This window comes from Halichoerus grypus, chromosome 15, assembly GCF_964656455.1.
Source record: "Halichoerus grypus chromosome 15, mHalGry1.hap1.1, whole genome shotgun sequence".
In the NCBI taxonomy this organism is placed as follows: Eukaryota; Metazoa; Chordata; class Mammalia; order Carnivora; family Phocidae; genus Halichoerus; species Halichoerus grypus.
In genome coordinates this window covers 46,983,349-47,000,110 of record NC_135726.1, presented here as the reverse complement: position 1 = coordinate 47,000,110, position 16,762 = coordinate 46,983,349, and the positions used below count along the sequence as shown (strand labels likewise).

At 53.9% G+C, this 16,762-nt stretch overlaps 1 protein-coding gene across 4 annotated transcripts in view; it reads right to left on the bottom strand.

The window, feature by feature from the left end:
* SIPA1L3 (signal induced proliferation associated 1 like 3) overlaps positions 1-16,762 on the bottom strand; it is a 232,331-nt gene that overhangs the window by 44,324 nt on the left and 171,245 nt on the right. For all 4 annotated transcript variants that reach the window (XM_078063034.1, XM_078063032.1, XM_078063033.1 and 1 more), the window contains exons 10-12: positions 14,844-15,095; positions 13,916-14,053; positions 4,550-4,674 (exon numbers count right to left, since the gene is read on the bottom strand). In XM_078063034.1, the coding sequence (XP_077919160.1) occupies positions 4,550-4,674; positions 13,916-14,053; positions 14,844-15,095 (515 nt within the window). The remainder of the gene's footprint in view (positions 1-4,549; positions 4,675-13,915; positions 14,054-14,843; positions 15,096-16,762) is intronic.

Genomic DNA, 16,762 nt, shown 5'->3' with positions numbered 1-16,762 from the left:
CCCTGGATGTCACTTTTTAAACCAGCTTCCTACTGAGGAACATTTAGGTTATTTTTAATTCTTCCTTACGACAATGTTTGGGTGGCTTTTCCTCTATGTGCAGCCTTGAGCAAGCGTGGGATTGTGTTGGGCCAGAACTCCACAAGTGGAGTTGCTGTTGGAACCAGGTAAGATAGGTTTAAAATTGGGACAGCTGGTGTGGGTGTAAATGACTACATTTCTAGGTAGTCAATGTGCTTCAACTCAGCAACTGACCTTAAAAAAAAAATGTACAGCTCCAGTGGAGGACTAGTTAATACCTACCAAACACAAATGCACTGACAGAGGGACAGAGGACTGGAACCCTGGTGGTCCAACCCCAGGGGCCACACTTTTGATCACTGCTGTGTTGAAATTGATAATAAAGATGACTATTAAGCACATGACCTGTGTTAGGTAATACCAGAACTGCTTTGCACACATTACCTTGCCAAGTCCTCCCAATAATACTGCGAGGTGGATATTGCACCACTTCCAAAAGATGAAGAATGTCAAGACTCTGAGAGGTTAAGTACCTGGTCCAACTTCACACAGAAAGGGCCTCAGACTTGTGCTGTCCACCCCTGCACCCTCTCTCTGTGTTTCCCCAACAGGGACAACACTAGCAACGATGGAGAGTATGTGCTTGCAAAACAGGAATCATCATTCTCTTAATGATGGGCTGGGGCCTGTGCTGAGAGGGCTGTGCAGGGGCGATCTCACTGGACCTTCATACCACGCAGGAAGGAGAGACAGTTAGTATGTCCACCGCAGAGGAGGGACCTGAAGCTGGGACAAATGAGGTCACCACCGAGGTCATGTGGCTGACTCTGAACTTCCCACAGGGCCTGCTGGAGCCTGAGCTCACGAGCACAGGCTGCTGCCTCCAGGGCAGCCCCAGTGCACTGTGGGCCCATGTTCCTGCCAGGGAAGGTTCCTGCTCTGGTACGCTGGGCGGGGCACTCAGGGCTACCGCAGAGACCAGCCTGGTTGGCACAGTCAAGGGTGTCCTGTCCATGTGGTGGCGGGGAGGCTGCCCACTTCTTCTACCTTCTCCACCTCCGGAGACAGTTTTCCTCCGTAAAGCCTCCCACAGGCCTGGGAGGTACTGGTTTCCTGGGGGGTGGCCAGATCATGCTGGAGACCATGTTTCTACAGAGAGCCAGCAGCCGCATCCAGCCTCAACTTCCACCTATAACGTTGGTGACTCCCATCTTTCCCTCTCTGGCCCAGACCTCTCCTGACTTCAGACTCGTGTATGTGGCTGCCTCCCAATGCCTCCTGCTGAACGTGGCCAGAGCCAACTCCTTATCTTCCCCCAAATCTGCATCGCTCACTGTCTTTCCTACTCAATCCACGTGGCTCCATGGTGTCACCCTCGACTCCCGTCTCCCGTATCCACATAGAGGATCAGGAAATTCTGTCAACTCTACCTTCCAACGACCGTATTTAGAACCTGCCCATCTCCCTCACCTGCGTCCCCGCCCTACAAGAATCTGTAGCCAGAAGGCCCCTGTAAACACCTGAGTCAGGTCCCATCCCTCCTCTGCTCAGAAGGACCGAGCTCCTGTCCCACTTTGAGCAAAGGACAAAGTCCCCCACAGGCTCTGGCCCCGTCACCTCCGACTTCAGCCTCCGCCACCTCTCCAGCCACACGGCCTCCTTACTGTTCCTCCTACACGCAGCTGCTACCTCAGTATACCTTGACTATTCTCTTTCCCCGGAATGTTCTCCTCCCAGCAGACTCCTTTGCCTTTTTCCAGCCTTGCCTGAAATGTGATTTGCTCAGAGATTCCTCCGAAACCTGTCCATTTCTCTCAGCACTGTGTTATAGTTTCCACTTGTTACTCAGCCTTCATGGTACTCATTTATCACTGTGTGCCCGTCTGCTGTCCATCTCTCCACCAGCCTGTCAGCTTCAAGAAGGCAGGGAACGTGCCTGTCTGGCTCCCACTGTGTGTCCTGGCACCCAGGCTGGTGTTTATCATTAGCGACATGTCAAATGAATGGAGGGATGAAGGACCAGATTCCTTTCCTCCTGGGCTGCCCCAGGGCCCTCGGCTCTGCCCTGCGCAGGCCCTGATACTGAGCTCTTCACTGGTTCTCTGGACCAGCCCCTGGTGACCTCTTGGCTCTCCTGCTGGAATGATCTCCCTTGTCACGCGACAGACATGAATTTGGCTGACTCGGGGCAGCTGGTGACTCAGGGGCCACCTTCCCAACCTGGGTGCTCTGAAGCTTGAGAAATGCTCACGCCTGGCAGGTGAGGGGCTGTGGGTGGCATCTGTGGACGCTGGGGGCTGAGGGGTTCTAGCACCCAACAGGTCTTGGTTCCATCTAAATCATGCCTCTCACCAGCAGGGACCTCGGACCAGTGACAACCTTCCTGGGCCTCATCTTCCTCATTTCTAAAATGGGAACTGAAAGTGCCCACTCTGTCGCATTTCTGAGATGATTAAATAAGAGGGCACGGGGAGTACCTAGTACAGCACCGGGCATCTAACATGTGTGCAGAATCATATTGCTGTTCCCAGGATTGCTATCATCTGATCTGGGCAATTCCCCACGTCTGTCATGGTGCCTGATTCTCCCCACCCTGAACTACCTTGTCTCTGTGTCTTCAGCAAATTCTAGGCTTCAGGACGATTTCTAAACAGATTGCCCTGATTTCTGGGGGGGGGGGGGGGGCGCTGGTGTTAAGTCAACCTGTAACACAGTCCCAAGGAAGTAAAGGGGGAACCGAGCTCTAGAAGAGAAGAGAGAAGGGAAGGACAACGGGGAGTTTCCGTGACAGCCTATTTGGGTGAACACTGGAAAAATGTCCTCCCCGTTTTACACTTTGGTGTCATGAGCTCTCCAAACAACGCTTTTCCTTTTCCGAACGGGGCGGGGAGAAAGAGATGCAGATCTGTGTGTTGCAGCAGAGAGCATAGAAGGGCGGGCAGGGGCAGGCAGGGCCGTGCCGAGGAGGGAAGCAAGCTGTGTCTGCAGGCCCCAGGGGCAGCAGAAGGGACAGTGAAGTCGGGAGGGTGACCTGCTTGCCCGAAGTTCAACCATTTTCCCTGGTTTAAGGGAACCATGGGGGTTGGGGTGCCAAGGAATTCCCAGGCCACTAATCCTGGGACATGCAAGCTCTTCCCTGCCCCACCGTGCCTGAGGGGGCTGGTGACGTGCTGATGTGGTCATCCCCCGGAGCTGCCTGGAAATTCCTGAATATCTAAAAGGACAGCTCCATGTCTCCCTCCTCCAAATGTCAATGCTCTTTGACGCTTCATTTGTTTTCTTTCTTTTGAACCCACCCATCCATCTAGCAGTTCTCAGGCTTCGGAGGGGCTACAAGTTTGTTGAGTGAAATTATATGTCAAATATTCATCTAAGTGTACATGCTCAGGATTAATCATCACACAGAGGAGAATAAACAGAGGAGAAGATGCTCAGTCTCGTCAGGCACCAGGAAAATGCACATTAAAACTGCAAGGCGATGCCACTAGGCGCTCACTTCTAGAATGGCCGAAGTGAAAAGGTGGGTGAGGACACGGGGCCACCAGAGTGCTCCTCTGTCACTGGCAGGAGCGTGACATGGTTTGTCACCCTGGGAAAAGGGGTGGCAGCTTCTTACAAAGTTCAACATGCAACCCAGCCATTCCACTCCCAGGCAGACACGCTACCGAAGCATGAGCGTGTGCTCAGCACAGGCAGGTACGAGAATATTCCCAACAGCACTATTCTAAGCCGTCCCTGACTGGAAACGACCCAAATGTCCATCAATGCCAGAACGGAGTAATACGTCGTGGGTTGTTCATACAGTGGAATACGCCTCGGAAACTGCACTGCTCCGTACGACCATGTGGCCGATGCTCAAGAGGGCGATCCTGAGCGACAGAAGCCAGACACGCACACACGATGCGTCTAGCCCGCAGGGGTCTGCTTCGTATACATGAAACGCAGGACGAGGCAGAACTAAGTCTGGCTGTGAGAAGCAGGGCAGGGGCGGCCTCTGGGGGTGCTGACTGGGAGGGGCCCGGGGGGCTTCCGGAGGCTGGCCGTGTTCGGCCTCTCACCCCGGGTGTGGGGCGTGGGGCGTTCACTCCGTGACAGGTTATCACTCCAGACACTCAGGATCTGGGCTCTGCCCTCGGCATCGGCCGTACATCCACAGCAGTGGGAAGAGAGCACAGGAGGGGTTATGTAAGGAAAAGCCTGAGAACACAGTCGGTTCTGCTCCCCTGACGGCACCGCTTTTGGTCCACTTTCAGCTGTTTCCCCGGGAGGTCGCCACCCCCGCATCACACATCTGGACGCTGGCTCCCGAGGGAGTGCCATCTGCTGATGCCCCGTCTGAATGGAGGAGGATCAGGCTCACTGGTCCCTGCTGCTCTCTTGGGTGACCTCCCTCATCTCGTGTGTGGCTCCAACAGCTTCCTTTCGGGTTCTACCCATTGCTGACATGAGGAGGGGTGTCACCTGGTGGATTAGAAGAGGTCCTGCGGGGCAAGGCGGGCGGGCACAGCCAGCCTTGGGGAGGCCCTACCTGGCTTCTGACGCTCCATGGTGCTCTCCTGGCTGGTCAGGCCGCCCGAGGAGGAGTCGCTGGACATCCCATCGTGGCTGAAGTGGGGATCAAAAGACAGCAGTGGGTGTGGGGCGGCTGCATACCTGCAGGGGAGTGAGAGGCAAGCACAGGGTGAGGGGCTGGTGTGACAAAAACCACCTGAGCCGGAGACTTGCTCACTGGTGGGTTTTAAATACACTGGAGGCTCTGCGCGGAGGGGAGGCTAGATGAGTAATCCTGGAAACGTGCTATTAGCGGAGGGTCAGGAATGAGTCTTGCCTGGGAAGCACGCCAGGGAGCGCAGGGCCATGCAGGGTCCTCCAGGGAAGGCAGGGCAGAAGCCACTAGGGCGGAGACCCTACCCGTAGGTTCCTCAGGGGTCTTGTTTCTTGGCCGTGAAACGGGATGAGCTATTGTTAGCAGCCCCACTTCCCAGGCCTGTCTCAGGGCTAAAGCATCTGTAGGTACAGGGGCCCTGGCCTCTTTCTCAGCCAGGGACAGTCCCTTCCTAGCCCTGAGCTGCAGTTTCTCTCAATTGTCAAGAGGCGATCGCAGTAGGCCTTTCCTCAAAAGACCGACTGATGTCCTGCGTCCCCCACGTGTAGCCCGATGCTGACGCACACACAGAGCTGTGACAATGTGCCAACAGGCCAGAACGCTGTGCCTGTCCCCCTGTTGGAGGAAGGAGCTGCGGGAGAGAAGCTATGTGCCCGGGCTCCAGAATGAGGCAGAGTGGGCCTCGAAGCCCAGCACCATCCCTTACTAGCTCTGCGACCTTGGTCTGGCAAGTGCTCGTTAGTCTGAGCTGCAGTTTCCCCATCTGAAAAATGGGATAATGACATTTTCTACTTCACAGGGTTGCAGGGTGGATGAAATACCAAAGTTATCTCCTGGACAGAGATTCTCCTGGAGGCCGGCTCTGTACACTCGCAGGGAGGGCTGAGATCTAGGGAAGGAAATGGCAGAAGGCTTTCCCTGTGGCCTCATGTCCCAGGGGCACTGGTTCTACGCCCTGGAGTGAATCCTTAGGGCACCTCCAATGTCCATTCCACCTCAGATCAGAGCCAGTCATGACTGAAACCCTTCTCCCTGCCTGGGGTTGGTTCAGGGACAGGCAAAGGACACAATTTTGGCTAATGTGACGTGAAAGGATGTGAGAGTTATAAAGACTCTCAGAAAACATGTCTGGCCCTCCCCTTGGCAAGCACACAGCAGGACTGGTGTCTGGGCCTGGTCTTGTCAATGAGCTGTGAGGGAAGTGACCCCAGCAGCTGGGGTTCCAAGGGGTCCCCTGCCAACCAGCAGCTGGAGCTGTAGTGTGGGTGCAGGATACACCTTGGCTGATTTAAGTCACTGACATTTTTGGGTGTTTGTGACCAACATGGGGGAAGTGTGCTGAGGAGGGCTTCCGGGAAAAGTTTCCCGGTTCCTCAGAGACATGACGAGGAAGAATGGCTGCTCTCCTTCACCTAGGTATTGCTGGGTCCAGACAGAACACCACGAGCTGTTGTTGCCCTCCCGCTACCAGCCTGAGGATGAGACCGACGCTGAGGGCAGAAGACAAGAGGTGGGAGGGACGGGGGCCTTGATAATGTGGCCGAAATGCTGGATTCACCCTGCCTGGAGCCTGACCTACTTTTTTTTTTTTTTAAAGATTTTATTTATTTATTTGACAGAGAGAGGGAGACACAGTGAGAGAAGGAACATAAGCAGGGGGAGTGGGAGAGGGAGAAGCAGGCTTCCTGCAGAGCAGGGAGCCCAATGTGGGGCTCGATCCCAGGACCCTGGGACCATGACCTGAGCTGAAGACAGACGCTTAATGACTGAGCCACCCAGGCGCCCCGAGCCTGACCTACTTCTGAGACTCCTTTTCTGTGGGAGAACACATTCCTACAGTGTTTGAGCCAGCCAAATTTCAGTTACTTGCAGCCAGAAGCGCCCCTGTACTTGGGAAGACTTAATTGAGTCCCCATTAATAGAGCTGATTTTGTGATTTCCCCATTTGGTTCCTTTTGTCTATACTTGTAACTGCAGAGTCGTCCTACCAGCCTAAAGCCACAGCTATTTCTGCAAAGACTAACCCTGAGCCCCTAGGCTTCATCGCCTCCCGGGCAGCAGAGGGGTTGCTCTGGAGGAGAAACTGTTTCTACCCATCTGCCAAGAAAACACATATTCTCCCCACCTGCCCAAACCCTGACCTCCAATTCCTCCAGGGAAGGAAGACAGGGCCGAAACAAGAAAAAGCAAAGCAATCTGCAATACTGACTTATCGGTCAGCCAACTGCCTGGTATAATGCGGCTCCACCACGGCGGGAAGCTGAAGTGTTGACGTGTTTATTCCATTTTCTCAAGATGTCGGCATCAAATCCCGAGTGCTGAAGGACGTCAGTGGCCGCTGGGGTCAGCCAGAGGAAAGCGGAAGGTCTGAGTGGAGGCTCCCGCAGTCTCTACTCCCTGCTTGCCTCGGTAACGGAACCCCGGCCGTATCCGGGGCCGCAATGTAACTGGTTAACAGACTGCATTTCCAGGCTGTCTTGCAGTTCCGGCCAATGAGATAAGAGCGTCGCATGTGACTTCCAGGAAATCTCTGGAAGTGTGCTGTGGGCGCCTTTGCCTCATCTCCTCCTTAAGGCTGAAGCTCCAGCAGCCACCTTAAGACCGGGAGGCAACAGGCCACGGTCGGCGGGGCACGGGTGGGGGGGAGCTGGGGTCTCTGACAACATGGGGGAAAGAAAGAAACTGTCTTGTCTGAGTCACTGTTTTCTCTCTCAGGCAGCTAAACCTAATCCTAACTGACAGACTGTCTGTAGCTGGTAGTGCTTCAGCAGGCTTCACCGCTCAGCTACTGTCCTCCATGAAGACGACCTGTATTTTGTGCAATTGCATAATTCTCCAACGAACCTTGTTAGCCTGATGTAATAAACTGACTGGCCTATGCTGCCCATTCTTTGGGGGTGCAGATCATGGCCAAGGCCTGATCAAGCCGGCTGGAAATCTGGACCTGCTGGTCTCTTAGCATGCACGGCTCTGGGCAAAAATCCCCAGAAGAAGCGAAGACCAGCGCTGTCGTCAAGCTCATCTGAGAAACGTTAACGTCTTCTATCTTTTCTTGGAAGATGACATCACGTTAGAGATAAGGGGTTTGGGTTTTGGTGAGAAACTCACTGTAGTTTCAGGCATCGTCAGGCAGAAGCTGCTGCGCTGACTGACCTGGGGAGGCAGGCAGGGAGCACCTGCAGGGAGCGTTAGCAGGGTCGGGCTGCCGGGATGTTGGCTTTGAGCCTGGTATTTTCCTCTATGGCCACAGAGGAAAGTACCAAGACAGACGTGAACGTGGGCAAGAGCCTCTCCAGAGGGGAGGGCTCCAGCCTGCTCTGCCAGTCTCCTACATGGACTGATGGCACAACGCATGGGTGAATTCCCAGATGACCGGGGAGAGGGTGGATGGACGATGTGGCCATAACTGACCACCACGCCAACAACCATCAACCTTCTTGGTCTCTGCTGGTGAAGCCCAGGTTCTGCAGTGGCGGCCATCGCTCAGCCATGTGACTTGAGTAAATCCTGACAGTTGCAGACAGTCGTGCGGGTCCAATGTGACCTGCCAGGGGTTGGTTGAGGGGTAGGCAAAATGACTTAGCTCCTTTACTCTTAAAAACGAAGAGAGGCTCTTCCCTCCTTTTCTGCAGGGCACTGATTCTGCTTGGGGCCCCAAGAGCCATAATGGGTCACAAGTGGAGCCAGGTCCCTGAGGATTTCCCTGAAGAAGCCACCCCACCTGTGGACCTACTATGTGATGATACATCTCCTTAGTGCCTCATGCCTTCTCGAGTTAGGTTTTCTGTCACCTGCAGTCAAATGCCTCCTCACCAATGTACCACTCTTTATGGAGCTGGCAGAGAAAAACAGGGGAAAAAAAAAAAAAAGCCAGCCAGGGGGTCTGGTGAGCAAATGCCTAGGGTCCAGTCCAGCCCTGCAGGCTTGCTGAGCCGGGCACACTATTCTGTCCTAACGCTCCATACGAAGTTTGGTGGTCTGCTCACTTTGCGAACGAGGGTGGCCAACTCCTGAGGACAGGGACAGCATCCACCAGCCTCTGTCCCCCAGCCGCCAGGACAGGCGCTGCATGGGGCAGTAATGATCCTCAAGGTTAAGGAGCACTTACTGTGTGCCAGGCACAGTTCTGAGTGCTCTAGAGGGTTTTCCTCCATGAGGAGTCTCAGTGCTGCTCAGGGATAGACATTTTACATGGGAGCAAACTCGAGGTTCAGAGAGGTGAAGCCGCTGGCCCACACTCATGGGGCGGATAAAGGGCAGGCCATCTTACCACCTTGTCTCCCAGTGAATCTAAGATGGGCCTGGGACAGATTCTGAGCATATGGACCCCCACAATCCTAAAAGCTTGATGAATTCGGCAAGTAGCAGGCCCGCTGGAGACAGCAGGATACAGAGGAGTCCTGAGTGGGGGAAGTCCGGGGTTGCGCAGGAATGTCTGGCCGGGCTCACACGGGTTCCAGGATGTCACGGGGAGGCCGTGTGGAGGGGAAAAGGGAAAGGAGCTGAGGCTAAAGGCCACTGGGGCAGTCCTGGCCAGCTCCCGGGCCTCGTACCACAGGCTGGTGACCGGCTGTGAAAGACACTTTTGAAGTTTTAGGGGATGCACCATGCTAGCACCCTTCTGCCAAACTTGGGACCCAGATGTTGACAGAGATGAAGTGTCACCGTGGGGTGGGGACTCCAGAAGGGACCGTGTATTTTACCCTGATTTGGAGGATAAGCTCAGAGTCCTTTGGCAGGATAGGTCTCGCTCGGGTCAATGTCCTCTCTCCAGAATCACATGGGCCTGGGTTCCTGTCCCAACTCTGCCACTTCCTGGAAGAGTGACCCTGACCAAGGGGATCCACTGAGCCAATTTCCTCTCTGTAAAATGGGATAATTAAATACCCACCTGTGGAGTCCCTGGGAGCACTCACTGAGATCATGTATACAGCTCAACAGAACAGACCAGGCGAGCCAGAAACAGACCCACACAAATGTGCCCACTTGAGTTCCCCTTCCAATGATCGTTCGCTTTAAGGAGTAAGAGCGATGCAATGAAAGAGGGAGAGCCTTTTCCAGAAATGGTGCTGGAGCAAACAGGACACTGTCAGTAGGCCAAAAAAGGAACATCAACCTAAACCTCTCACCTTATGCAAAAATGGAACTCAAAATGGATCACGGACTTCAATGTGAAATATAAAACAATAAAACATCTAGGGGCACCTGGCTGGCCCAGTCTGTGGAGCATCCGACTCTTGATCTCAGGGTTGTGAGTTCAAGCCCCACGTTGGGCGTTGAGCCTACTTTAAAAAATAAATAAATAAAACTACTAGGAAAAAAAACAAGGAAATCTCCAGGACCCAGGTCTAGGCAAAGAGTTCTTAGACTTCACACCAAAAACGTGAACCATAAGAGGGGAAACAATGTAACTTGGACCTCATCAAAACTGAGACCTTTTGTTCTGCTACAGACCGTTAAGGAGACAAAAGGACTAAAAAAAAAAAAAAAAAAAAAAAAAGAAGACAAAAGGACAAATTAAAGACTGGGAGAAAGTATTTGCAAATCACACGCCTGACAAAGGACTCGTGTCTAGTATATACAAAGAACTCTCCAAAGCTGAAAAATGTTGAATCCAATTAGAAAATGGGCAAAAGACATGCACGGACACTTGCTAAAGAGATATACAGTTAGCAAATAAGCACACGGGAAGATGCTCAACACCATCAGCCATTAGAGAAATGCGTATTAAAACCACAACGAGATCTCCTTACACGCCTATCAGAATAGCTACAGTGAAAACCAGGGAGGACACCCAACGCTGGTGAGGATGCGGAGAAGCCAGATCACTCATACACTTCTGGGGGCTTGCGGGGCGGGGGGGGAGTGTAAAATGGTACAGGCACTCTGGAAAACAGTTTGGCAGTTCCTTTTAAAACTAAAAATGGACTTACCACATGGTAAGCAGTTGTACTTTTTCTTCCCCCCTAAGCGCTTTCGTCTGTGCAATGCAGAATAGTCAGCACACCCATTCACTCAAGTAACGCTGTCCGCTGTGTGCTGAGCAAGCAGCTCTCAGAGCATCGCTCCCCCCATGCCCCCAGCCTCACTGGGGCACACCTGACAAACTGTAATACGTTTCAAGTGTACGAGGTGATGATTTGATATACGTACGCGCACAGTGCGAAGTGATAACCACAATCAAATTAACAAGCATTATCTCTCATGGTACAGAGTTACCCTGTTTTGGGGGACGATGCTGAAGATTTCAAATGCACGGCACAGAATTATTAACTCAAGGCACCACGCCTACACGTACATTAGATCCTCTGAACTTACTCATCTTGTACTGGCAACTTTGTACCCTCCGGCCCAAATCTCCCCATTTCCCCCACCCCAGCCAACCACCACTCTACTCCGCCTTTTCTAGGAGTTCAACTTTTTGTTTTGATTCTCTGTGTAAGTGACAGTACCCAGTATTTGTCTTATTCTGTCTGATTTATTTCACTTAGCGTAATAACCTCCAGATTCGTCCATGTTGTCACAAATGGCAGGACTTCCTTTCTTTATGGCTGGATAATATTCCACTGTGTGTATACATATCACATCTCCTTCACCCATTCATCATCGGTCAACGGATGCTTAGGTTGTTTCCGTATCTTGGCAAGCAATGGTATTCTTGGGCATTTGTTCCAGGGCAAGAAAAATTCATTTTCATGCACGGTCAGAAGATGAACGTTTGTAGTAGCCCAAGCCCAGAAACCACCCAAATATCCTTTGATGGGCGAATGGTTGGTTATACGTACTAGGCTAGTTCCACACCATGGAACACAGCTCAGCAATGAGGAACTGACTGCTGATACATACAATGGTTTGAATGAACCTCAAGGAAATTATGCTGGCTGAAAAAAAATCTGCAAAGGATGTATACTGTGTGATTCCTTTTATATAACAGTTATAAAATAGCAAGAGTTAGAGATGCAGAACAGATTAATGGTTGCCCGAGATGCAGGATGGGGGAGGGGAAGGGTGTGGCAGGACGGAGCTCCGAGGTGCTGGTATGGTGTGTAAATTGTGGTGGTGGTTAGACAACAGCACACGTGTGACCAAATGCACTCACCACACACACGTGTCCATGTGCAACTGGTGCATTCTGAACAAGCTCTATGGACTCTGTACCAATGTCAATGCCTTGCTTTGCTATTTGCATGGGGGAGGCTGGGTGAAGGGTTCATGGAGCTCCCTGCACATTTCTTCGTGACTTCCTGTGAACCTATAATTATTTCAAAAAGTTTAAAAATAATAATAATATAAAGGGGAGGGACACCAAGACTCTGAAACAAAAAAAAATGCTCCCTGGATTTATCCGTAACATCATTCCCACCACGTCTGTTCTCGGCCAATCACTTGGTACCAAACTGTCATTTCCAGCCTCAGCTGCTGCTGCCGCCCAGGTGCTCCCACACGCCAGACTCCTCTCCATTCCTCCTGCAATCCACACCGTTCTGCTTACTCCTGTCTGTGGCCTTTGCTCTGTCTAGAAAGACTTTCTCCCTCTTCTCTGTGGCAAACTCCTACTGACCTCTCAAAGCCCTGTTCAAACGCTGCCTCCTCCAGGCAGCCAGCCTAGACCTCCCTCTTCCATGGCCTGAGCCTACCAGCGCGCTCGTTGAGGTGCGCATGGTTTCCTGGGCGCTCTCTCCGCCGGCCAGCGGCACCGAGCGCAGGAACCCCCGGTAAGTGAGTATGTCAAACAGTTTTCTGTGGGCCCGGCAACAGACGGTGCCTGAGATCCACCGCTGAATGAAGGCTGAATGGTGGTGGCCGGGAAATGGAAGAGGAGTCTGTTTTCCCCGATTTTACAGCAGAGGCTGAGATCCAACAATGGTTTAGTTCAGTGGCTCTCGGCGTGTGTTCCCTGGGCCGGCAGCCTCGCGCGTTCTACACTCCAGACCTACCAAGTCGGAGCCTCAGGGGGAGGCCCGGCCCCTTTGGGGTGATCTGGAGGCATGCTGGAGATCAGTGGAAGGATCCCTACCCTGACAGCAGGGGGTCTCATTTAAACCAACTCACTCCCTCACCCCGTCCTTTCACCAAATAGATACCGAGGATCTACCACAGGTCAGCCTCTGTGCTGCGTGATGGTCCCACAAAGACGCACTGGGAGGGTCCCAGATCTTGAACAGGAGCTCACACACACACTCTTGACCTGGCTGACGGAATGGAGAGCACTCAAGGTCACGGTTGGGAAATACACAGGGAACTGAGGGGCACAGTGGCAGCACCTCATCTAGTGCAGGGGGAGGTTCGGGGAAAGCTTCCCAGAGGAGAAGCATCAGCGCTCAAGTTGGCAGGACGGGGGAGTGTGGGGTGAAGAGTGTGAAGAATCTGTAGGCAGAGGGAGAACATGGAGGCGGGCTCTGAAATTCAGACAGCCTACCCAGGGAAGCGAAAGCGGCCAATGAGGCTGAGGTGTGGCTGAGTGAGGCTGGAGAGGCGGGTGGGGCCTGGTGGCCACACTGAGGTGCTGAGGCTGTGTCCTGAGGGCTGGGGGACACATGGGAGGGTCTGAAGCAGGGGACAGACATGGCCACATATAGAAAGATCCCCCTGGCTGCTGAGTGGAGGGTGGACCACAGGAGATGGGATGGAGGCTTGGGGCTCAGGGAGGTGGCCAGGGTGGGGCACTGGGGAGGAGGAAGGGGTGGGGGGCAGAGCTGCTCAGGAGGCCAAATGGATGGTCTGCAGTAGGCAGGAGGAGGAAGGGAGACATCCAGGAGGAAGCCCACAGCTCTGGCCTGAGGACAGGGGAGGGGCTGCCCCTGACTAAGTCAGGGATCCTGGAGGACCAAGGACACAGGGCACCAGGGAGCCATGGAGGAGTTGGGAGGATCCCTTAGGCTGCCAGATTGGAGAAAGGCTCAAGGGGACAGGACTGAAGGCTGAAAGGCCAGGAAAACTGGGTGATGCTGGTGGCCTGGTCCTGGGGAGGTGGAGCTGGAGAGGTCGCTGAGTGGCCACGCCTTCTAGAAGGCAAATGGTCTTGCTTAAGCAAGTGATTCAGGTGTCAATAACATGCCAGCAGAAAGCCTGCCTTGAGGAAAGCCGGCGGTGAGTCGTGCCCAGGGCAGCTTGGCTCTAAATCTCAACAAACAGCTAGTCTTCCTGGAGGTCCTCTGATGACCTTCAGGGATCCAGAAACCCCATCAAATGGCAAATAAACTTGTAGGGTCTGTGCATTTCCTGGGGAAGAAGGATCCCCAGCTCTCATCAGATTCCTTAATTTGGAAAGAGTGAAGAGATTCTGACCTTTCTGGGGATGGCTTGTATCTCGTGTAGGTGGCCGAGCCGGGGGTGGAGAAGCTCCCAGAAGGCTGTCGGTAGGGAGGGACTTTGTCGGCCCCTGCTGGTGATGCTGTGTAAGGGGTTTCCGGGAAGCTGACGGGCCTGCAACAGAAACAGGAGGGATGGCGGAAGGCTGGGTGAGTTGAGGATATCCCTGCCCTCAGAGGAGGGAAGACAGACCTTTCCCTCAGGCCCAACCACATTCCATCTGCTTCGTCTACCACGCTCCCATCAGGATGCAGGGAGAGCTGCTGAGAGCAAAGGGTGGTGTCCGGGAGCCGGGATACCCCTTGCCCTCCCTCTCCCATTACAGCTGTGCCTGCCCCTCAGCTTCTGAGGCCCTGACAGAGGCCTGACGGGGGCCGCTGAAGCAAGATGCACCTCTGCAAGTTGGATTCCTTCATTTCTTAGAAATTTTTCTTTATTTTTAAATAAATACTACCTTCAAGATAATTTATCTGCAAGATACACACCATCATAATAAAACAAACTCCCAAAGCTACCACCCAAACCAAGAACTAGAATGGCAGCACCTCTACACGCCTACCTGTGGGCTTTCCCCCTTCCCACTTCCCTGCCTCCCCTAGGAAGTGATCACTACCGAGAAGTCTGTGCTTATTAGTCCCTTGAGCTTTCAAAAAATATATAGTTTTAATCATACATGGTATGGTGGCTACCCAGCCTCAGACACCGAGCTCCCCAGCACTGGGCCCTCACACAAGAGGCTTGTAATGAAAATTTAAGGGAAGGAAGGGAGGGAGGGAGGCATAAGGACGGGGAGGGGAGGAGAAAGACAGAGAGGAAGAGACTGGACAAAAGAGGGAGAAGGGAGAAAAGGGCAAAGCAGGGATGCAGACTGGGACACGGGGTGGTGCCCCTCATCAGTCCTTACCTCTTGCTGTGCAGGGGCTGGGGCTCCCGGAAGGGGACCATGGGGGTCTGCTTCTGGGGCCGGCTCAGGGACTGGGCGTGGCCGGGAGCGCTGGGGTTGGCCCACTTGGAGGCTGGTAGAGAGTTGTGGGAGGCAGGCCCGCTCCACTGCCAGGGCGCGTTGCTGCGGTAGGGGGGCCGGCCCCCAGGGGGCATGCTCTCTGGCTCCGTCTTGGGCTCCGAGGTATTCATGTCGTAGGTCTCCAGCCACCCCCTGGGAAGAAAAGCTTCGTTACTCAGAAGGGCCCCGACCCACCAGCACACACACCTGCTGCCCAGGAGAGACCAGTGTCTCGTCACACTGGGCTGGGTTTTCTGGCCGAATCTGAACCATGAGGGCCTATTTTAAAGGCCGAGTAGGTACCCTTTAAATTGGTCTGAAACTTAGCAGCTCAGAGAAGTCAGTCAGGACAGGGCCCAACCCAGAGGCTCTGACCGCTTGGCCCTCTCTCCCTCACCTCCTCTCTGCTCCTCACTCTCTCTTCGTCTTTCTTCCTCTCCCTTCTCCCTGACCCAGGCTTCAAGTGGACCAGTGTCCTCCATGGAATGGCTCAGCAGCCCCCTCCCCGCCCCTCCCCTCCCTGCAGCGGTACTCGGGGCCAGAAAGGCGGATGCCCTCAGAATCAAAGGATAGTATCTGCCTTGTTCCAAAGAAGCTCAAAGGCAGCTGGAAGAGGAGCAGGTGACCTACTTTGCAGGGTGATTTGGAAAAAAAAAAAAAAAAAAAAAAAGCCATGAAACCCAGAACCTTGAAATAGATGCAGGAGGGCCTGTGACTCCCCCCAGACCAGGCGGGCACACACGCCTAGTTGTTCCTGGCTCGAGGCGGGGCAGTCCGCAGGCTGGGCCGGCCTTCTCCACCCCTGCTGCAGGGCGGCACAGGAGGGGGCTCCGAGCCCCGGGAGCGGGCCGGGCTCACGAAACCCACCTCCCAGCAGCTGCCGGAGCAGAGCCTGGAGCCCTCGGCCCCGAAGCTCTCATGCCCTCATCAAGCTGAGCCTCTGCGGATCTCCTGGGTCCTCTGGAACCCAGGGAACTTTCAGGACTGGCTGATGTGGTGGATTTGGTGGCTGGGGGCTCAGGACATGGCTGCTGAGGAGTCTTCAGAAGGCGACCCAAGGAGGTGCTCTGGCCCCTGGGCCCAACACGCTGTGCCCTTCGGCACTATCAGGGTCAGAGCTCCTTCTGGCAATCTCTCTGGGTTGGTAGGTACCAACGCCTCACCAGGGACCATGGGAGGAATGACAACAATACAAACGGCTAGCAGAACCCATAGATATGCCAGGCCCAGGTGGAGGTGGACGAGGGGACCATCACGGCATCACTGCTCTTGCCTACTCAGCTCCTGCACCCCATCACCTGGGAACAGGTCTGTGTGCTCTGTGGGGCTGACCCCACTTCTTGGCTGCAGGTGTGAGAATGTCACCCAGGCCTGGCCAATCAGAACCCTCTCCTCCCCCCTCCCCCGGACACCATGATTGGCACAGGATTGTCACGTGCCCCATGTGCGGCCAAGCAGAGACGGCGTCAACTCTGGAACTGTTTCTGGTACTAATGGGGGAAATATCTGGTTCACTGGGGCTGCTGCGCTGGGGAGTCCTAAGCTGAAACTGTGAAGAAGGGTGGGTCACCTTTGTCCCACGAGAATGACAGCAAGGTAGAAAAGGAGACAGGTGATAAAGATTCCTGGTGAGGGCGTCTAGGTCCCTGCATCTGGCCACGTCTAAATCTTGCTCTGTCTCCTAGTTTGTCAGGTATGGAAGCCAGGAAAGTCTGTCTTTTGCTTCACCAGGCTTAAGCTGGTTCTGCTGTTGGGAACCAGAATCCTGATCACTACAACCACACTTTCGAGAGAAGTAAACAGGCACAGAGAAGCTAAGT